Raw genomic sequence first — 22608 nt, 5'->3', positions numbered from 1 at the left:
GGTTGACCACATTGTTTCGGGGTGTCCTGACGGGGGACAAGAATCCATATTTGACTTGCTGAGTGCGGTCGTGCAGGATACGCGTTGAGACCGTATACAGTTGATGCTTTTGGAATAGATTGCGATGGCGCGTTATAAACCAGTTATGAAACTATTGGTACAGGGGCAAGCAAGGGCTAATGCAAGGGCCATTTCCTTAGCCTCTTAAATGGTGGATGCCTTCAGAGTTGCTGCTGTTACATGGTGGGTGGCCGAGGCAGCTGCACAGACGATGTGTGTTTTGTGACTCTCGTTTGCCGCGTTCTTCTACATTGCGTGGCCATCGCTGAGTATTCATCATCTGATGCTTTGGCCATGGTGAGGCAGCGCGAGTTACGTCTACCAAGGAGCATTTTCTTTTTCAGGGCGTTTAACAACAAGGCGGTTGCTTATGCTGTCCAGGAAGAATGCTATAGGTGGCCGAGTTCCCGACAGGACAGATGCGGAGACTCCCAAGTAAGTAACCTGTCGTTGCTGGTTTAGCGTAGCAGGCAGAGCTGATGATACTGTTATCGTGGGCTGTCGCGTGGGCTGACTTTATACTATCCCCGTCGGATGAGGAGGCACAGTAGTAGAAGTACTGGCTAAAATAGAAAAGGACGGCCGAAGAACTGACCCGAAACTGTTAGAGAAGGACATCCTTGATTAAAATTTATTGAAACAACTTTCTCTTAGCATATTAGCAATGGTAAATAAAATTATCTACTTTCTTTTATACAGTATCTGCAGGGTTAAGGAAAGACTAAATGGTTGTTCGAATGAGGTCTGACAAATGGTTCAGCAGCCCCACTTGAAGTAGGTGAATGCATACTCAGTGAAACTTGATCCACTTCCGTATTCATTTGAAGGGATAGGTTCTTCTAGGTACGTGTTTTCCTGAAAGCGAAACAAAGAATAACATTTATCAGATTTGTCGTTTCCATTGTATCGGCTCAAGGATATGGTACAGTGTTAGTCAAAAGTGTTGAGCCCAGGGGGCATACTCTTAAACCACTTCGTGCGGCTTGTAATGCATTTCCAGTGTTCCGAATCTCTTGATGGTGAGTTTTTAACCTATCTTCTTGAACGGGGACTTCCGATAATGCTAAATCAGTGCCACAACACGGCTCAGAAGCCGACTTCCTGGGCTCTATACTTTTGACAAAGAGTGTATACCTAGTTTTGGTTTAAAGTCTACAAATCGATGATACGTAAGTTTTTAAACATAACTGAAACTGATCGAATAGGTGCTTAGGCCTAAAAATATAAATGACGGATGAGTTTATTCAACGTCGCCAGGCTGCTAATTCTCCCCCATAAGGTTTTGGTTTTGAAAGTCGAGAAGACTTCCGACTCAAACAATGCATCGATAGTGCACGAAGCTCTGACATCTCGGTGTTGTTTATTTGCTGGATTGCTTGGTTGCTCTGTCTCACTATTGTACTCTGACATCTCGGTGTTGCTTAGTTGCTTATTTGCTCTGTCTTACTATTTGTCTGTCAGCACCTGTTGTGCCTCTGAAAGCTGGATTGGGAAATATATAGGTATTTATCAGGGTGCAATGAGGCGCATGTTTTGCCCAGGAAAGCGACGCAGATAGATTATAATGTCAACATTTCAGGACGCAGTAGAATGGAAACCACAAGGCTAAACTTGTCGGAATAAGCAAAATGACAAGTTTATGTAGATCTAGAAGTACTATAACCCGAGCAGCGGGGAATACTGTATAGATAAGTAGTGTATAGCGGCTCAGCCCTTATTTTTCGAGGTTTAATTGCACTGACGAGGCTTATACAGTATGTCCAAGCTAGCTTTAGCTAAAGGTCAAAATATGCAACATTTGAGGTAGGCCAGAGAAACCACTTGTATACACCTTCCAGCTATATGGCACATCACAGACAATTTTTTATTTTACAATTAAGGTATTAGTAATTAAGATAATTTTTTTCTAATTTACAAACTATTTACTTTAGACAATAAATGGATTTGGAAAGTTGGAGAGCACCTCCTAAAACCTTCATTCCATTTATTTCCGATGAAGAAAACCTCACGTGAATCGTTTTTTCAAGCTCTTAAGGAAGCCCTCGAAATACAAAAATATCACGTGAGTAACGAATTCGTGCGCTACAATTGTGCTTCCCTCAACTATGTTTTAGTGAAGGAAATCAGCTGCGGCCTTGACTCGGCGACCTAGTTGCAGCGGCAGGACGATATGTCTGCGGTGGTTATTTCGTCCTTTTCAGGCAGTAGGCGTACTAAGTGTTGGTGCAAGTCGCAGCGAACTCACCGCGCTGGCTTTAACCACCGCCAACATATCAGGCTACCGCTGGGACTGGGCTGTCGAGTCACTGTCGCAGCTAATTTTGTTCACTCAAACCATGATTGAGATCACCACAATCCGCCTTTTGCGGGAGGATGTGGCGCCATCATGCGGGAGCGGGCGAGAAATACATTGGACGGCAGTATAGCAGACGACGCGAAAGCTCACCATGCGAAATGGCCACGCCAACGCAGGTAGAAAGCGAAAGCTCTCCACTTTTTTGGCCTCGGGGCGGAAAGTAGTGACAGTGATTGCAGCATATCATGTTCACGCAGTATGGGGGAAGGTAGAGCGTTTTCATAATCCACTCATAACGCACGCAAATACTATTTTCGCATTGTAAGAGCGTGTAGCGCGGGCCGTGTTGGACGTGACAGAATGAGACGCTCTCAGCGTGCAGGTTTTCGGCAGACAGGAGAGTGCGGAGGCAGAGAGAGAGGGAGGGATCTCAAAGGGCAAAGCAGCCAAGGGTTTGTTGATGCTGCAGAGCTAGGTGGAATCGTCTCCTGTGACTTACGAGTGTCGCATATGCGCGGGGTGTCTTCAGTAACCGAGCGCATTGCGGTCACCGCGGCGCCAGCATGGTGCAATGGGCGTCGCTTCCTCCTCGCGTCATCTACAAGCGTGCAGCTATAGGATTTCATCTACGAAGCACTTACACACACACCCCCTGAAAACGGCATTGTCCCTGCCGGAATGCACACCTGCAGGAAACGCGCTGCATTTTTCCGGCAACGGATGATTCAGCGCTGTAGCCGGTGTCTGCCCTCAGTAGTCAGAACGGATGTGGTCTCAGTGGTGAAAAGGTTCTCGGTGCACAGAGAATGGTCATTCTGTTGTGAAACGATCCAGAACCTTTCTGCCTCCGTTGTGAGTTCTGCGGAATCAACGACTTGGTGACACATGTGCATATCCTACATATCGGATGCGCATCTCGGTTAGGAACCAACGCTGTTCTACGTCCAGAGCAATCCACTCTACCAGTGAACGAGCATGGACCCTCCAGGAGACTCATATGTGCCGGGCGGTTTCCTTGCCGTTGCAAACGGTTGGACGAAGACGACAATCATCAAGCTCCCTAACTATGTGCATCTGATTGCGTACACTGAAGGAACAAAATCCGAATGCTTTGGCGTGCACGAAGGCGAGCCTTTAAGGTAAAAAAAAGAGTACCGTGCGTCGTGCAAGAGTGTCAAGTGCGTCATATGCCCCGAGCGGCAAAAACGCAGATACGACAGGTATGTATGCATTTAAAGGAAATACGCATGATGAAAGGTACCTAGTGCAGTTTGCACCCAGCCTGTAACGCACAAGTGATAGCTGCAATGAGGATTTCTTCGGTACGTGTTTGCTTTAGTTGCACCGGGGCCTGAAGGCGATGTATTTTGTCCTTTATTTTCTTTATGTGCGAAAGGGCTAGGTAGCTTAGATATCACAGCGGCTGTATGCGCTAGGCCGTAATAATATTTAGCATGTTTTATCGTGACTGCCACCTGACTAACAAGAAAAAAAAATACGGCGTTTTAATGCACTGATGTTCGCGAGTCTGATGACCAGCTCAACCACTCGGCTCGCGAACGGCGGTGCATCACAACAAACTCCCAAATTTTTTTTCTTTTCAGTCAGGCGGCAGTCGCGATAAAACATGCCAAATATTACGGTCTAGCGCACACAGGCACTTGTGATATCTGCGCTACCCTGTCCCTTCGCGCATAAAGAAAACAAACGACAAAATACATCGCCCTCAGGCTCCGTCGCATATAAACTAAATACGCGCCGAACAAATGCTCATTGCGGCTATCGCTGGTGGGTTACAGGCTTGGTGCAAACTCCAGTAGATACTGTTCATCATGCACATTTCATTTAGAGGCATACATACCTGTAGCGAAGGTTGATAAGGTCGGCCATTCACATCTTGACGCTTGGTGGCTCTAATTCAAGCTTCACGTCGTAGTTGGTCGCGGCTCGCCGAAAGGAACTTGAAAAACCATGTCCTGCATCCCGGCACGCCTAGAGAGTGGCAACCATACGCGGCAGTTGTGGTTGGCATCGCTTTGCAAGCCTGTGACGGTCACCGTGCCGCCCGGTGCCGCCAGCCCCCGTGCACTGGCGGCGCCGAGAAACACTGTCGACGCCGTCCAATGTGTTTTCATCGGTCGCCGCTACGACTTCGCGCATGCGCAGAAAACTCGCGCAAAAGGCGGATTGTGGCGCATGATACGCTAGTCATACGATATATTTGCATTCCGCTGGCTTTCTTTAGAGCTTGGAAAAATGATACACGTGAGGCTTCCTGTATAGGAAATAAATGAAATGGGGGTTTCAGAAGGTGCTCTCCAAATTTGAAAATCGCATTTATTGTCTAGAGGCAATAGCCAGTAAATTATAAAAAATATCGTCATTATTATTTAGTTAACTTGAACGTAGGAGAATTGCCTTTGTTGCGCCAGGTGGTTGGCTGCTTTATAAAATTGGTTTCTTTGGACTATCTCAAATGTTTTATTTTTAATCCTTGGCTAAAGTTAGCGGACCCGATATACGAGGCTTCATCTCGTTTTCATTTGTAATTTAGGCCATCCAATTCCATGTTATATTTTTTTCCAAAGGAAGTCAGTTCTTAAAGTTTCCTTTTTCTTGGACTTCGATTTTGATGAGCTCTACACTTTAACTCAGTTACTTTAAGTCAGTGGTACCCGGAGCAATTCTCAGTTAGGTGCAAACTATGTCAGGATAAGGCGGATCTGGTACATATGATATGGACGTGTCCAGAAATAAAATATATAAATGAACAGACAAAAACGGAAGAATTTTGGCAGACTCTACTATTGAGCTCACACCCTGAGACTCAGATAGGTGTAATCCGACTGGCCGAACACGCCGCCCGGGTCCAAGGGCTGCAGGCCGTCGTGTAGGCGGGTAGGTTGACGCCTACCCCGCATCTGTTGGAAACTACCACACCTTTAACTGTTACAATATCCACTTCTCGCTTCAGAAAAAAAAATTGGCTTTGTATTGCATCATTTTAGGCATTTCATGGAAGCGCACATTGCATTCAGCTTATATTGCTGCGATTCAGCGCATGAACAGGTGTTTTCATTTTCATGTTCGTGAAAGCATTGCAACACTTCGTGTAAAACAGCCCCTGAATCACTTTAAGATTTTGTTTCCAGTTTTCAGTGCCGTTAACGGTTCAACTAAATATTTAAAAAACGAAATGTGCGCTTTTGCGGTGAAGAACGAGAAATCTATTTATCATAAAGTAATGATCCATCCAAATGTTCGAAAGATCGTTGCAGTTGCACTTAAAAAAATCAGGATCAGATGCATCCATACAAATAACATAAGCCTCAAGGAGGTCTCCAGCAGCTAGCGGTCTAACTGCCACGCTGTATAATATATTTGTGGAATTGTGTATACTTGCGCAAAATTCTTGTTGAATAATGGACGCCAACTGTGCTTTTAATTTTATGGTCAGCGATATCTAGCATCGATTACCTGTAAAGCGGTACAATATAAGCACACTGATGTAGGGGATTTGAAGAAACCTTTTATCAACTGTCAAAAGACAATCTTTGGAGAGGGATATGCGTAACGAATTGATTTACTTGTTTATGTCTAAAATATCCGACTCGTTTCGCTTCACGCTAGGGTAGGATATGCCTTGCATTGCTACTGATGATATCATGAACCATTGCATACACAAAAAATTCATGACGATGTAGACATTAGGCAACACACTTACGCATACAAACCCGCTGGCACTCGGTGACGGTGGGAAATCTGTTGTATTTAGGCCCCATACCTTTTCTAAAAAATGTTTTTGTCAGCCTGCATTCATTCAAAGTCGAGTTGTAGTAATAGCTTTTCCTCAATCTGTACCATTCGGAATTCTCTTGCGTGTGCTTTAGACACCTTGAGTTCTCTGTAAAACAAGTAAAATTGATTACTAGGAGACGGCAGCCTACCGCGATGTATGTCGAGGAGAGCACTGTAGGCATGACAGGATAGCACACGAGTAGGAGTGTCTCACATTATTGTGTTCGGTTGATGAGAATTTAGATTTCGCGCTTGCCATATAGTAGAAGAAAAAGAGTGGTATGCGGGCAGTAATCTAGAGTTCTATGGAAGCGTTCTACTGAAGAGTACTCTTGTGTGAAGGGAAGATGCATCGGTTCTTTAATGAGAGATAACTTACTTGCAGCAACTTGTTCGCCGTAGAACATAATTCGCCACAAAGATAGACCGTCCCGCCATTGTTAATTCCATAGACACATTTAATGACATAATGTTTTGCTAACTTCTTATATGACTATCTTTGGCCATCGAAATGCCCAGGAAAACAAAGGAACTACAGAGAAGTGTTCATCTGCAAGACTCGGTTGCTTTAGCTATATTGACTGTATCTAAATGTGGCATGTAATTACATCTTCTTTCTTAATATATGCCTTGATTAAGGAATGGGGACACCATTCATGTTATTTTATTTAGAAACATGATCATATGGCCCACTTTATTTTGCGCATGCAGGCAAGGCATGCAGGAGGTCCGCGAAAAGCTTTCTGGTACAATTTGTTCATGACTTTGGTTTTCGCAAGAAATAAAAGATAAGAAATGACACAGTTCTTCAGCTTTATATACTGCGAGGAATAGATTAGTTAGCGCATAATGAAGAAACAAATGAAGTTCGACGTATATACGAAAACATTCAACAAGAAAGCCAAACAATAAAACATCAGGCAATATTGATGGTTATCTGAGTGCACTAGAGCAAAACACGAAAAAGGAATAAAGATCACCAAGACCTACTTGCGCATGTTGTCCAGCACTTGTGGGCTGACCTGAAGTTGTTACGGTTTCCTCCGCAACCCGTATAGTTGAAGGATTCACAAGCTTTGAAGGCCGGATTGTAGCCGTAGCGGATGTCTGTCGATAAGCAATCCCCTCTGTCTATCGGAAGACGGCAAATGTCGTCTATAAATTCTGTAACATAGAGAGCAAAGGTATTCGCATCTAGTCCCTTTCTTGGGCTATTTGGTAGAGTGCGCTGGGTTTGGTGAAGCGCCAAAAAAAAAAAAGCAAGGGGCGTGAGGAAAAAACAATCTGTTTTTCGCACGCGCCATTCTTTTTTTTTTTTTTTTTTTTTTACATAAGGCTTCGCCAAAATGCGCATATGTAACTGACTGCGTTATTTTATCCCAACCTTGCATGCAAGTTCAATAGAACAAATATTTTTTAATACTCCGCACTCCGAAAGAAGAAATAATACTCCTTTCTTGGATGCGGTGCGTGCATGTGACTTAATTGATTTCAAATGCAAGAGAGTTGCGTAGATCATCTCCTTTTTCATGGTTACCAAATGTTTCGATCTCTTAGACTCTACTACGGGCCTAGAATTTTTGTTTGCCACAGCACATTGCTGTTGACCTTGTGCACTGTCCACGCCAACATCTTTTGTATAACCGGAAATTCTCATTGGTATTGTATGCTTTCTTTTCAAGTGCCACCTGTCGCTCTCATGTAGAAGGGAGGGGTGGGGGGGATGAGGATCAGCCAAGTTGCGGCCGCAGCTTGTAGCCTCGTCTGGCTCCATCGTTGATGGAAAATAAAGCTTATCTATCTATCTATATGTGCATCGCACCTAGAGAGATTTCTGTTTGCTATACACGTGCTTAGCTTTTGTTTGAAAGAACACTAAAAGTAATTTAGGAGTAATTGCATTACGTTTTCATAGCAGTAATTAGCAATGTAGTCATATTTTTGCTATGTCCTTCAATGTGACTATTATTGGAATTTAAATCCTTTTTAAAACCAATTTTGCCACGTATGGTCTCTTTTGCCTTCTTTGCAATCAGTATTATGCACAAGGAGATGTAGTGTTCCTTTCCGCAAGGTGTTCACACTCCCACACGATGACACTTTTTGTACAGGACGTTGATGTCGCCTTGGATGCTAGAAAGCTCCCGTAGACTTAAAATAAAGGGGGAGAGGAAAGAGTTGTGGTTTTTTTTGAGCAAGCAGCGCTGATGGGAAAAGAAATTGCCTTGGCGGCGATCCAGCGCTATGTATAATGTGAGTGGTTCCGGCTCGCTAGCTTCTGAAATATTTGAGGCGCCACCTGATTTTCAAATCGATCTTTTGGAATACTCAGGTTTGCTAGCTGCACTTCTGCTTTGAAAAAATATCTGCGGGACATGCAGAGATCGATTAAAATTTACGTGCGTTCCAACTAACACCGGCATTCGTATATAGCGTGCTTCGGTGGAGAATGTTGAAACTGGAACAAAAGAAACGTCGCAATTTTTTCAAGTTCTGTTAAATCAGGTTACAAATCTGGATTAGAGGATGAGGAAAACAAAGTGAGGACGGTGTTTGAAATGTGCACAGAATAAACTGTTGCCTAGGTATTCTTTTCGTAGAAGCAGTTCGTAAAACGAACCCATGTTGCTAATATAGCACTTGCAGAGCTGCAGTGAAATTTAAGTTTTGAAGCTCTTTGTAAAAGTGTTTCGAAGCCAAAATCATCTGTAGAGCTCAGCTTCGCGACCTAGCGCATGAAATGGGGTGAGCTGACAGAAATTTGTCGCCTAAAGGTCTGAATCTTCAAAACACGGCTGAGATACTGCTGGGAACGAAGGCGGTTGCGTGGTAGTCTCTATCCCCCTCTTTCCCACGGCAACGACGCAGCGCCCTCATCAAGACCTACGCGCCGTTCGAACGCTAGCCGATCGAAGGAGTGGGTGGAGGTGAGCATGTAGGGGAAATATGAGACCCCTCCCCCCCTTCTGCTTCTGCGGTATCTGACGTTGAGGGAGAGCGCCGCGTGAACTTTGGGGGGGGGGGGGGGGGGGGGGGGGGTCTATTTTGCTAAGGAATTCTTTCGTACGTGCCTCACTGTTGTCCTACGAGGGCTCCTTAAACCATAAGCGATGTGCAGTATCACCCTAGAACAACAACAACAACAACAACAACAAAAACCCCGGGAGGATTCCGTATTTGTTTTCAGCAAAGCTCCTTACCAAAAGCAGTGCATCGGACCAATGCTTATTGCGATCCTTTAATTCTGACTTAAGAAATCAAGAAGCGCTTATCGAATATAGTCCTTTTTGGCTTAAAAGGTCTTAGAACGGACACCTTAATGTCCGGAAACGAACTCGGAGCATGACACTAAAAAATTTCTGTCCTTCAATACAATACACAGCTCGTGTTTCGGAAACCTTTGCTTTGATGCGACATCCCAGGCCCCCAACAGCATCTGGAACGTCGTTTAGAATTTTTTATTGCATTAAAAGATCATAAAATGGTATACCCAGGCGATCTTCAGCTTTGGACAGAACCATGTATTAGGGTATAGTGTAAGGCATGGTATCTGTATTAGCGCAGCTAATACTAAGGCTAACTATACAAAAATAGAGCAGCAAGAATTGTAAGAAATTAAAGCTTCTGATCACGACTTTTCATTAAACTGATGAGCCGGCTGAAAATTTAATTGACATAAACACTGAGCGGCCGCAAAACCCGTCAAGAGGAAGAGGAGGAGGAGGAGAAAAGGAGGGCGGAAGGCAGGGATTTTCACCGGCCCGCCAAGACATTTCACTGATGTATGTACCTGGCAAATCTAAACGACAGTTTCGTGTCATCATAATCGTCAAACCACATAGTTTCATGCTTCAATAACGGGGTTTGGTACACCGAAGGTCAAGTACTTTGATACAAAAGAAGACTTACCAAACGTGTCGTAATCGAGAATATTACTTACCAGAGCACTGTTCGATGCACTGAAGACGAGACCGAAAACTGTTCGTATTACCATCGCAGCCACGGTACAAATAAGGCTCACACGTCTTGTTGTCCGGATTAAACCAGAAGCGCTGTTCCCAAGTATTGCTGCACACGCTGCTGTTCTTGGGATCGGCGCACATTCCATAGTGTTCGTCTGCATGAATAAAAATGTGCAGATCGCCTAAATATTCAAATATGTTCATAAATTTTCGCTTTTTGTCAAGCGCTACTCATGAGGCAAAATATTTCTTTACGTTCTTTTTTACAGTATTTCGGACCTCAAAAGGTTGAGTAATAGTTAAAAGAGCGGCATATTCGTAGCAATATATTCAATAGGCGGGCAAAATAATAGCAATAAAAGAATAACGAATAGCGTAAATGTTCTACAAACCTTTGTTTAGAGCTCCATGTAGAGTGGTGAGCAGCCTTGTCTAAAGCGCGCCAACGGCGCTCTGCGGAGTAAGTCAGCGACATCTAACGTTAACCTATGTGTTTGAGCTATGCGTCTCTTGCGCATGCGCGGCAAATCAGAGAGATGCCTGCTCTCCGGTTCCTTGCCCGTCTTCCGCTTTGCGAGTACTTTTCGGGTCGCTAGGACCGCGCTTGCTGTATTTGTGAATCTGTGACGTTTACCAGGGCATCGCGACGCAGTCATGTTTATCGAGTGTAACGAGACTGCCAGGCAAGCAAGCACGAGTGAGAGCTAATTAACCCGCGTTCCTGCATACGCACCACTTGCCGCCCTTGTGTTTTCCTTGGTAGGAAGTCAAGTTTCTAAAACTTCATGGGTTCAAAATGTGGTGTCCCTTGTAGCTGAAACCGAGCTCAACGCCGTCAAACAATACATCTGCAACAAATGGCGAGTAGTGGTAACCTCACACGTACAGTCTAGTGCGATTTGTTATCGCGTGAGCGTCGATCGAGAACATGAACTACACCATGGCCCTGAATCCTCTTTCCTAGCAAGAGATAAATGAGGCCAGCTTTCCTCACTCTCCTTGCGGTTCCTTATGCAGCCGCCACTCCCTTCTGGGAGAGTATCTTTTAGAGCACAGCTTTTTGGCGCCCGTTCCTGTGTTTCGGGGCGTCGGCGTTGTCCATCGTAACGAACTCCACTTTCACTCCCACCTTCCTTTCTTCCCTTACGGCGTGATTCAGGTGTCCACAGAAACAATTGTGACAGATACTCGGCCTTTCCCTTTTAATCAGCTCCACTTTCCTTCCTTCCTTCCTTCCTTCCTTCCTTCCTTCCTTCCTTCCTTCCTTCCTTCCTTCCTTCCTTCCTTCCTTCCTTCCTTCCTTCCTTCCTTCCTTCCTTCCTTCCTTCCTTCCTTCCTTCTCCTTCCTTCCTTCCTTCCTTCCTTCCTTCCTTCCTTCCTTCCTTCCTTCCTTCCTTCTCCTTCCTTCCTTCCTTCCTTCCTTCCTTCCTTCCTTCCTTCCTTCCTTCCTTCCTTCCTTCCTTCCTTCCTTCCTTCCTTCCTTCCTTCCTTCCTTCCTTCCTTCCTTCCTTCCTTCCTTCCTTCCTTCCTTCCTTCCTTCCTTCCTTCCTTCCTTCCTTCCTTCCTTCCTTCCTTCCTTCCTTCCTTCCTTCCTTCCTTCCTTCCTTCCTTCCTTCCTTCCTTCCTTCCTTCCTTCGTGTGACATATACTGCGCTCTTCCATTCCTGTGAACCAGTTATGGCAGGCACGCTTCAGTGCTGAAGTAGAAGGCGTGACCACACATGGTACCCACTGCTAAGATAATAATTCATGAATAATGCGAGCGCCCACACCCAACAGCAGGGTAACATGTACAGTAACCGAGAATTCACACAGTCACAGAGAAAAACATCATATTTTGATGTATTTTGCGTATATAGAGCTAGTTTGATAGTCCGGATCTCAAGCCGATCGTCCCTTGGCTTTCGAGGAAGGCCTGGCCCGGATCTAGCCCGTCCTCATTGCGCTTTAAAACATATATTGCTAGACGTTCGAGGAGACACTTGCTAACTTTGGCTACAGCGTTTTCAAGTCAGTTTAAGATATTTGCGAAGGTTCTTTCTTCTCTTCTGCAGCTTGTGGCATTAATCTCTCAGCCGCGCAACGTTTCTATGGGCCCACACGCTGCCCCTCGCAACCTCCCGATAGCTTAATTGCTCTCTTCATTTCTCCGACCACGAAGCTTCCTTCATGACAGTCAAGAACTGTTAATGGAGTGTCTCTTGAAGGAATATGTGTGAAAAATAAAATAGTTGCCTTTAATAGTACATACATGTCTTGCTTGAAATGTTTGCCTCAATCTATCGAAAAAGGTGAAACAGCTGACGAGCTGCGTTTAAATTTCGCATTAGGAAATAACGTAATCGTCGGCCAATTTTTTTATGTGTTTTCTTTTTGCTTTAGCAAACAAACAGGCATGGGTTGTACTGCACGTGGCGTATTTCCACTAATTGTTGTTGTCGTACGCGTAGATAGGAAGTAACCAAATCCAAAATTGATTGCACGAAGCGGAAAGCTCAGAATAGAAAGAAATAGTGGTGAATTTGTCGCGGGGGCGATGGTTTTACATAGAACAGCGAACGAGGGAGAGAAAAATGCGAAATCGCGATTTTCCCTGTTCATAAGCCGACCGCTAGGCGCCTAGAAACGCTATAAGCTGATTGACGCTTGCGCGATAACCTCCAAATCGTGCTAGACTGTACAAGACAAAAAAAGACACTAAACTACCAACTAGGCCTATTCTCGCACTTATGATTTGGTGCGTGTTTGAAACACGCGATCATACGCTAACACTTGCACTTGCTTTTGAACCTGGCGATCACCCAATGTCCCTTGCGCTTCTAGCCGTTTCGAGACTCTAGCGAAACGCTTTGGTTTACCGGCCACTGTTAAATATCATTATACACGTACCTGGCGGCATTAAGCGCTAACAACGAGCGGAAATGAGGCCGAGAACCCACGAGCAGGCACCGCTTTATTTTGGCCGCGCATGCGTACGGGACGCATAAGTGCATAAGTCAAACCCAGGGGCTAACATTAGATGACGGTAGCTTGCTGCGCGGGGCACTCTCGGCGCGCTCTAAACAAGGCGGCTTACAACTGTACTTCAGATATTACACGAAACAGTTACTTGGTCATTCATTCTGTGGCCCATTGAAAGGAGAAACAGGACAGCCTATGATTCCTATGTCCACACATCTGATCTGATAGTACGACGCTTGAGGCTATACGCCGGTAGATCCATTACCTACAAAATCTTTCAAACATGAGACCACAATAAAGCTATCACTGAATTTTAATGTGCTGGAAAATTACAGCTGCATGCATGCATAAGAGAATCAAAGCAGTATCAACTGCTTTAGAGCAATGCATGTTTTCCTTTTGCGCTAGCATGTCAGTTGAAAGACATGTGGAGCGAAGGATCCTCGACTACTCGGCTTCTGGTACTATATCGCTTTTTATAGACGTGAATTTCAACGAAAAGTGCCTTGAAGATTGTTTCGTTAGATGACAGAATACAGCAACAAATACTATCGCATGTGATGGGCAGCGACTTTTTTCAGCTTACCTTTGAGGAGGGGGCATAAACTCGCCCCATTCGAGGTTACAAAACGAAACAATGCTTGTCTAAATGAGATGCCCGTGCCTAAGACAGCAATGCTTCTTTGGAGTCTCATACAAAGCATGATGCTGTGATTCATCTCAGGAGTTGATATTTAGGCTAAATATGCACTTTCGCTGGATATTTTGTGATACTGTCCAAGCATTTAAAAGGGACAAAATGAAGTAATTGTGATACAGGACAAAGATGGGCAACTGAAAAGAATACCTGGGGTGCACTCGCTGCTTCGCTATTATGCCATAACGGTGCATCTCAATTCTTCAAGCTAGAACAATATGAAACGCCTACAAGAGATAAACACAGAGGCCGATAAACTGGGAACTCTGATACCGGTTCCCTTTTTCACCATTAAGACCTTTTTGGTGCTTATAGTAGTTCACAAACGCGGCAAATAAGCTCCAAGTAAGTTAAAGGAATCATTTAGTGTGAACATACAACGAAATATTTTGGCAATTGTCATGAAATATCCACGAGCATTTGATTACCTCGGCAGTATTTGTTGCAGGCTTCCCTTGATGGAAAGTTGTTTCCTTTGGAGTTGTTTACTCTTGAATGAAATGATTCACATCTTGACGAAGTCGTGTTGTAAAACCACCTTAGAAATTTTCCAGGCCAGCGAATGCCAACATGGGGCTGTTTTTCACACTTTAGAGGAGCGTATCTTGTTTTCCACTCTTCCGACGAATAGTCTTCTTCTGAAGAGCCATAGCTCAGACCTGAGTGAGTGAAGGTCTTATCAATGACGTTTGAAAGCAAGGTGAAAGATTTTAAGGTATGAAACTATACTGCCTAATGCGAAATTTGAGCGCGGCTATTTAAGCGTTTCTGCAGCATATGGAGAAGAACAATCTGAGAGATGCTTGTATGTATTCATCTGCTGTTACAAAACACTCCTTATTTTTCTTTTTTTTTTATTTGAGCTCTTTCATGCGAGCCAAAGAGACATCTTTAGAAGAAGCACAGATACATCCTCAGAAAAAGAGAAAAAAGACACCAGCGACCGGCGCAGAGCTCCTGGCTCTTCTTTCTTTTCTGAGAAATTTTCTTCGGCTCATGATTCCGCCGTAAGTCGTGACTCTCTCGCCCTCGGGTAAATCGCGGATGGCACGTTGAGCTCTAGAACCCCTATCAGCACATCGCCTATCAGACGCAAGGTGTCATGCACCAACTGAGGATGTGCTGTCGGTTTTCTGTTCGTATGTGGGGACATTGAAGCTCTACTTGTAAGGGTACGATGCGACAGTGTCCAAGGCTCCTACGTGGCTGTCACGATGATTTCATGCTTATTTTGGTGACAAATGTTTTAAAGATAGCGGTTAAGTCTGCAAATTACGCTGCTAATGAGGCATATAAAGTTTTTTCCTTAATGCGTAAACTTAATTCCTGCCCCTGTGCTGGTGGAGTGGGTAGGGCGCTCAACTACTGTGCCGAAAGATGTGGGATAGTCCAAGTCGCGGTGGCTTTTTTGCGGGGGAGGCGAAAAACAAAGCGCCTGTGTACTGCGCGATGAGTGCACATTTAAAAACTCCAGTGGCCAGAATTTTGGAAGACCTCCACTACGGTGTATCTCATAGCCTGAGTTGTTTTGGGATGTTAAAAAGCAAAAACCAAACTTTGTTCCTGGAATAAAGCTTTGTAAACAACCGTTAAGCACACGATGTGCGCGGCACGTTTAGTGACGGTCTTTGTGGCGGCTCCGCTCGTGAACTCACATATGCAGGTACGCTTGGAGAGCTCTAAAAAATCCGTAAGAACCTGCACAAGAACAACAGCTGAGACACGAATGATGTTCACGCCTTTGGTGTCACTTTGTATCGTAGTAAGTTGATGAAGATGCTTCAGGATCGCAATCGCTCAAGGCTGCTGAGAAAAAGTATAACGAAGAAAAGGCTATGGAGGCTGGAGTTAGTGAACAAAAAGTACAGGACTGCGCTTAAGTATACTTAAAAGCGGAAAATGGAGAAAGCCACTTTCCGGACTATTTTGATTAAATGCAAGGCCATTGTCTCATCGCTACTATCATCTTCACAATTGCTATCTTCATCATAGTCACTAACTGGATGGTAATTGTGATCGCTGCTATCGTTATTATCGTTATAAACTAAATGCACCGTCATTGTAATTGCCACTATCATCTTTACGCTAGACAAGGAGAATTACGATCTGTTTCTCACGAGCACGGCGTGGAGTGGAGGCCCATAAGCATAATTGGATCAAATGAAACCCCATCCTCATTACCCATGCTCAAATATTGAATGCCATGCGAGTCTTGAGGAAAATCCTTCCTTATTGTTCATTGCAAGACACCCCAAGAGGAAACCCCTTCCCAACAATGTAAAAAACTATGGTCTATTGTTTCTGGTTCCTTTCAGGTTAGACAGTGCGTCCTCCATGGTAAAAAAGATCCGTTCCCTCCCCAAACTTCTCTCTTGATAACGTTCCGGTATGTAATTGAAAGACCTAAGCTCCTGGCGGTACCTGCATTTTCTTCACTCTTTTGTACGTCCCTACCTATGCCTCCATTGTATAACGCCTCGCACGAGTGTTCTGAGAAAAACTATCATACAGATGGCGGAAAAGATTTATCTGCTTTACGCCGAGCAAATATTGCATAGAGAATCACGCTGAAAAAACCTAACACATGCAACGCCCTCCCTGTAATAATTTCACACGCTACTTCTTCGGAAATAAAAAAAAAAAAAAACTTCAGCAACGGGCGCTGCCTCTTAACAATAGGCAGTTGGTGCGTAAGAATGGATCGGATACGTGAGAAAAAAGACGGCAAACACCCTGTGAAGCTTCTGTATGTTTACACGGGAGTAATGCATTAATTTCCCTACATACCATAGCTTAGTGATGAAAAAAAAATATTACGTTTTGTAGCTCTGGCGAAAATCGATACCATCGCAACGGCGGAAGTTTTTGTCTGTAGTTTATTTGCCACATCTGGAGAGAATGACAACGATGACAGATTCGGCACACTGTTACACGCTCCCTTGTGTACGTAATGAGGCCAGGCAAGCAGAAAAACAACGATGACCCTTCTGATACTGACATCAATCATTAAAAGAGCTCCGAGCTAGTATCAGCACAGTTCGAATAAGTCTAAGCTCATTTCCATTGTACCAGCGTGTCAATAATGCGATGCTGTCGCAACTTTGACAGAATAGATGCCAGCGGGATAGGAAATTCATTCATTATTACAGCGCAAAGACGGCACACAACAAGAGGAGGACACAACAGCGCTGTTGTGTCCTCCTCTTGTTCTGTGTCGTCTTTGCGCTGTAATAATGAATGTATGTAACCAACTCGCCCAAAATGTTGTATTATGGGATAGGAAAGAATTTATTCTCCCTTTTAGCGTCGTTCTCTCCAAGATTCATTGACTACTTTCTCAAACGGCAGGCCCTCCTTACGCATTCCTTTCCTTTTTTTTTTCGCCTGCGCCTAAGATGGCACGCATATCTGTGTTTGATAGGTAGGTTGCGTGAAAGATTTATGTATATGCATAAAGAACAAGACGACTACAAAAGGTTGAAATGTCGCCTACAAGGGAGAAAGACCTGCACTTGCGGCTTATGAACATCAGTAAGAGCGGGAGATTCCTTCGGTGTCTTGAAGACAGTATATCATACGACTTACTTCAAGTATAGGGCAACCCCATTCTATGCCACATGAGAAGTCTTCGAATAAAAACATATACTCGTACTTCAAGAGGGGCAGTAAATATTAAGCGGGTAATTTTGTGGTAAATATAATTTAATTTGTATTTCTATCTAATAAAAAGGCAAAACGTATGATGCATACAGCATAAGTAAGAAAAAGCATTTATTATGTATGGTACTTCAAACTATTGAGAGATTGGTTGTGACCATCTCGGCTAATCGCGGATTCCAATATACAGCTACACACGACAGACCAGTACTATTTCATTGTCACTTCGAAAAACGTTAGTAAAAGGTTTCCGCTAGCTGCAATGCAGCATTTATGTTATCAACAACACGAGTTTCCGATGAGATAAACCTCATAGTAGATTTTCACAGCTTTCAGTTCACGTGCGATGGCTGTCACTCATCCTTTAGACATTTTTAGAGGGACTGACAGAACAATGATTCGGTCTCTTGGGAAGGATTTCAAATACATTGATGAGCGCAGCAATGCCCTTAGATTATTTTCTGTATACGGACAGTATCTTTTTAGTTTTATCATTCTGAAATGCATTTTCATGTGAATAAGAATGGTGAAGTTTTGTTTTCAGCTACTTGTTTCTGGTAATTTAAAAAGGATGTAATGTGAATCCTCTGCATTGAAAGGTAGCTTGTAGACTGCCTAGTCAATTATTTAACGCTTTAGAGATACCTTTAAAGAGATCTTATTAGTCACCAACTGTAACTACTTATTTAGATTAAGAGGGAAAAGCATGGCGCGGTTAAATTTAATTTGAAAATAAAATTAGTATCAATACTGCTATCGATTTGAAATTAGCATCAGCACAAATATAAAAGCGGAATAGGTCCAGAATACCCATTTTATTTCCAGCGTCTCCGGTTAGAAGCATGCCTTTGAAGCAGTAAACCTCTCACATGACAACTGTGATTCTAAGGTTCTCTAAATTAATCGTAAGAAATGCGATTAGGGAAAACATGACACTATATGTTTAAAACATGCGCTCTATGCTGGGATCTGACGCATGCTTACTTTTGCTGTTGCGGCACGAGAGCAAAGCGACAACGCAGTGTAGGCTTGAGATCTGGCTTTCAGGCTGCTACATATCACTCGCTAACAGACTAGTAAAAAGAAAATGATAAATCTTACAAAGCCTTAGAGATTACACAATTGTGAAGAGCTTCGCAATAGCTGCAATGCTTGTTTAAGCATTCTATAGTTCCAATACGGCCTAAACCGCGAAAACAAGCTTGAGACCTTCTTGCATTCTTGCATGACTTGCCGTCGCCTTGTGTATCCCTGCGCCCTAATGGTTCATAAAGTTTGTGACTCTAAATTAGGGATGGTAGCTTTTAACTAGTGAAACATTTCCACATTTTAGTTGTTTTAAAAGAGGAGTGGAACTATTGCTGCTTATATTTTGCAATAACGCCTGATCACGGTCACCTGGTCTTCCGCGTTGCAATTATGAATCTTCGGGGTTTAGGCTAAGTTCAGGTAACCATACTTTAAGGTTTGATTGTGTCAGCATGCATTTGTTTAGTGATTTAAAGGATAATTTCTTCGTGGTAGCTAGGACTTCGAGCTGCGCTAATGAATTGCCGTCCGGCACTTCTGTCGATCCTCCAGTATGCGGACAGTGGAAAGCACGTTAAGCTGAAACTGCTTAGAGCCAGACAATAAATGTTGCAGTGTGAAGCGTTTGCTTGAAGGTGCATTAAAATGATCACCAAGTTGGATAGTTTTCACTTGATTCTGCTTTCTTCTTTAGCGTACACTTATTAAAGAAACAACTTGTTACTTCGGACTTACCCAAAAGGATGGCAAATAGCAAATGACGCTGTAGCGAACCCATAGAAACACCAACTAAGAAACGACGCGAAGACACTCTGGACTGTCCTTCGCGCGTCATGTGAGAAGGTGGCTCATAACTGAGTGGCTGATGAGACAGAACTACCGTTTCCTATTCGTGCAGTGTTTGATGCCGGCCGCAGAGCGGAATTTGTCGTTTGTTTTAAAATCTGTAGGTCGTGGATACGTTCTGGGATGAGAGCAACAATGATACTGCGTCCATTCAGATGAACTTTGCGTCTTCCCTTAATGCAAAGAAAAGCGCCTGTCTATCTCGGGCACTTGACATTAAGGATATTTAAACTGAAATTCTGGTTAGCATTTGATCCCGTGGCTAACAGACTAGAGGCTTTGATGTCAACATGCGTGACATTTCTTGATTTATGTCAAAGCGGCAGCATTTTAGGGCGCTCATCTGGGATTCTATCATTCTTTGTGTTGATTATTATGAAGGGAATACGTGCCAGGCTCGATAACAAAAGATCATACTGGCAGGAGAGCGCTGTAGATTTCTTACGAAAAGCTAGCAAATGCATGTCGTAGTGGACGCAAGAGCTATAAAATGCAAGTATTATAACTTTAGTTGGATTGAACAGCGTGTATAGTTAGTTGTAAACAATAGAATCATTGATCAAGTAAGCAGACAAAAACGAAAACAAATATATTAAAGAGATACTTATCTGATTGACGTCATTGAAATGTTTCTTCAGTTATCCTAGCGATGAGCAATCTTCACGATGTTGGCACCCGACGAATATGAAATGTGGAAGGAGATCGTGGAATCAGCTCCGCAAAACTCAGTCTAAAAAGGTGAGCACGTAATACCTAGATACTCAGGATTTAAGTGTATGAAATTTACTTTCTGAATTTCAGTGTGGTTGATAAGCTTTCTTAGATGCGTGTCGAGGGTAACAAAATTCAGGTTTTTGTCATATCTGCAAAACGTCCTCTTTCGACACTGGAACGATAAACAAAGGTTGCGTCATTTAAGTTGCCCGATATACTCCCTGTGATATTTTAGGTACCACTGCGCACTTTTGAACTGTGTTTGATCGTTGTACTTCCATAGATTTTTTTGCTGGCTGCTAAGCACGTCTTTGTTGGAGAAGCGATTTTCCAAAATTTCAGGAGATACTATCACGCATGCAGCTGTTAACTCTGCGAAAAAGAAATGAAATTTTCGGCGAGTCCGTTACGACAATATTGAATGCAGGAAGTAAATGAGAGAGAGCAATACATTAGTCAAAACATTATTTTGTGGCAATTGCTACACGACTAGGTTCCATACACTGTTTTCTGTGCCGAAGAAAACATAATTTCGACAGTAAGTTGTAATCTAAACATCATCTTGCGTAAAATAGAGCTGCTTTCGGTTGAACTTACAAGATAGTGGTCACGAAGGAGAAATAAAATATCTCCATTTTTCTGAAAAAAATTCTCATTTGTTCTAGAAATATTTGCAGTAAGATGCAACACACACTTGTTAATATAAACACATATTGGTAATTAGCACTTGATCCGCCAGCGCACATGCTATGCTACTAAAAAGCGTTTTGTCTAATAATGAAAAATGGCTTGGCGTAAATGTCTACAAAAGACTGGCCAACACCTTATTGTGAAATAGTTCTATGTCAATGTAGTATTTCTCCTGACATGTTACAGACATCAAAGCATCATCTCAGCATTTCGGAGCACTTTCAGAGTGAAAAGAGATAGACGCGAGGAAGTAGATTGATGTAAAGAAAATAATCTAACCTTTCTTTCACTCTTTAGCCTATTGCAGTTCTATGACATCTTTATATTCCCATTCAAATTATATTCCAAATTTTGCTCTATTCAGATTTGAATTTCACTTATATTCGTAACAGCTTCTCTTCTGCACAACTTAAGCCGCTTTCAGATAAAGAGTTCACCGATACGCCTACCACGCAGCCACTTCAGACATAGGATAACTTTTGGTTAACAATGCGGCACCGTCGCAGGTGGCAGGCTGGCAGAAATACAACCTATCACTGCAACAATTAGCAGACGTAGGCTAAACACAGACTTCGAAGATGGGCAGATTTCGGCTTCAGAGTAGTGCTAATGCTATGCCATTACCAAAGTTTCGTCAAATGCAGTGAGAGTTTGGGCAAATTGAGACGCTTATTGCAGGTGAGGAAAAAATAAAGTAAATAAAGCAGCACATAACTTGTTAAAAACTCAAAGAAAAATGAACAAAGGTTGAGAGAGAGCATCCATCTGCTAGACAAGGTTTCTACGTATTTTGTTTTGCGTTGTCAGGAATGCCCCGTCCCTGCCATTGTCCAGCGATCTTTCGTTCACGATGCCGCGAATGGAAACAATGAAATTCGGTAGAGACACGCAAGACTGAATTCATGCGGGAATACGACACAATTAATTATTTTGGTCGCAATGCAGCTACCAGTTCGCCGCTGGATCGCTGCCGAAGCGGCTTTGTTAGCTCTGAGCGCGGACCTTCGCATATTTTGCGGCATTCTTGCGGTTTCAAGACGAAAGCCTTTATGGGTTCACGAGTGTGAGTCTGTCTGTTCGAAGAATGTGTGACACTCAAAATATCAATCAAAAGACGTCATCACCCACTAACGAGTAACGCCATTTAACTTGTAAGAAAATGAACCATTCTCCAACAGGAATCAAACTCCTACCCCTCCAGTCACCAGATGAGCGCTTTAGCCAACTATGTCACGCCGAGAATGAGAGGAACATATTTTGGTTTAATCTTGTCTAGGGTTCCTGTAGTGTATGGTAACGTAGGGAAGCAACGACCGCACCTTCCCCTCGGTCACCAAGAGAGCACGCGGCCCATGCCATCTGCCGCCACCTACGAAGACCAAGAGCCACAATGAGTGCGCGCCATCGCCACCGAGTGCAGCTGCTCCCCACGCATCCAGCTAGAAGAAGCAGTATGTGATCTGCAGGATTCGCTCTGCATATCACATACAGGGTTCGATCTGCAGGACGATCGCTTGGTGTCTCCGGAAAGAGCTACAGACGACGAAGAGAAAACGGGCAGGGGCGCGGACAGGAGTTTACGCTTTAGGCACGCTAACGTTCCTTAATCATAATCTTCCATCGCCACCGGTCATGCGCTGCTTGCTTTCTGCACTGGCTTGCCGCCCGTAACAATAATGAGAAAAATGAGCGCGCTGAAGGAGGGTTAACTGTTTTTTTTTTCATGTAATAGAAAAGAATTTCCTGCCTCATGTGTATCGTGCACACGAGGTGTAACCAAAGCGCGCCCTCATGAAACCGAAAGTAAGGAACGTAAATAAATTAAGTCCACAGGGGGCTCTAGCTACCATTATTCCGCTCCCTAGCCGAACGGAAAAACCACTACGCCGACATTTATT

At 43.6% G+C, this 22608-nt stretch overlaps 1 protein-coding gene across 2 annotated transcripts; it reads right to left on the bottom strand.

Annotated features, from left to right (window-relative positions):
• Window positions 1–672: 672 nt before the first annotated feature.
• Window positions 673–19490, bottom strand: LOC146175808 (BPTI/Kunitz domain-containing protein-like). Of its 2 annotated transcripts, XM_084582166.1 has the most exons (6): window positions 19196–19489; window positions 14203–14433; window positions 10095–10271; window positions 7145–7318; window positions 6081–6260; window positions 673–915 (listed from the first exon to the last, which is right to left on the bottom strand). In XM_084582166.1, the coding sequence occupies exons 1-6, from the start codon at window positions 19293–19295 to the stop codon at window positions 878–880; spliced, it is 900 nt and encodes a 299-aa protein (XP_084438292.1). In that variant the 5' UTR covers window positions 19296–19489; the 3' UTR covers window positions 673–877. The 2 variants fall into 2 exon arrangements, with proteins under 2 accessions (XP_084438292.1, XP_084438293.1); XM_084582167.1 differs by lacking the exon at window positions 14203–14433 and having other exon boundaries at window positions 19196–19490.
• Between the last annotated feature and the right edge of the window lie 3118 nt (window positions 19491–22608).

This window comes from Amblyomma maculatum, chromosome 10 (assembly GCF_055883805.1).
Source record: "Amblyomma maculatum isolate TAMU_Amacu chromosome 10, ASM5588380v1, whole genome shotgun sequence".
Classification (NCBI taxonomy): domain Eukaryota; kingdom Metazoa; phylum Arthropoda; class Arachnida; order Ixodida; family Ixodidae; genus Amblyomma; species Amblyomma maculatum.
Note: the sequence above shows the minus strand (reverse complement) of the source record. Positions and strands in the feature narration are given on the sequence as shown.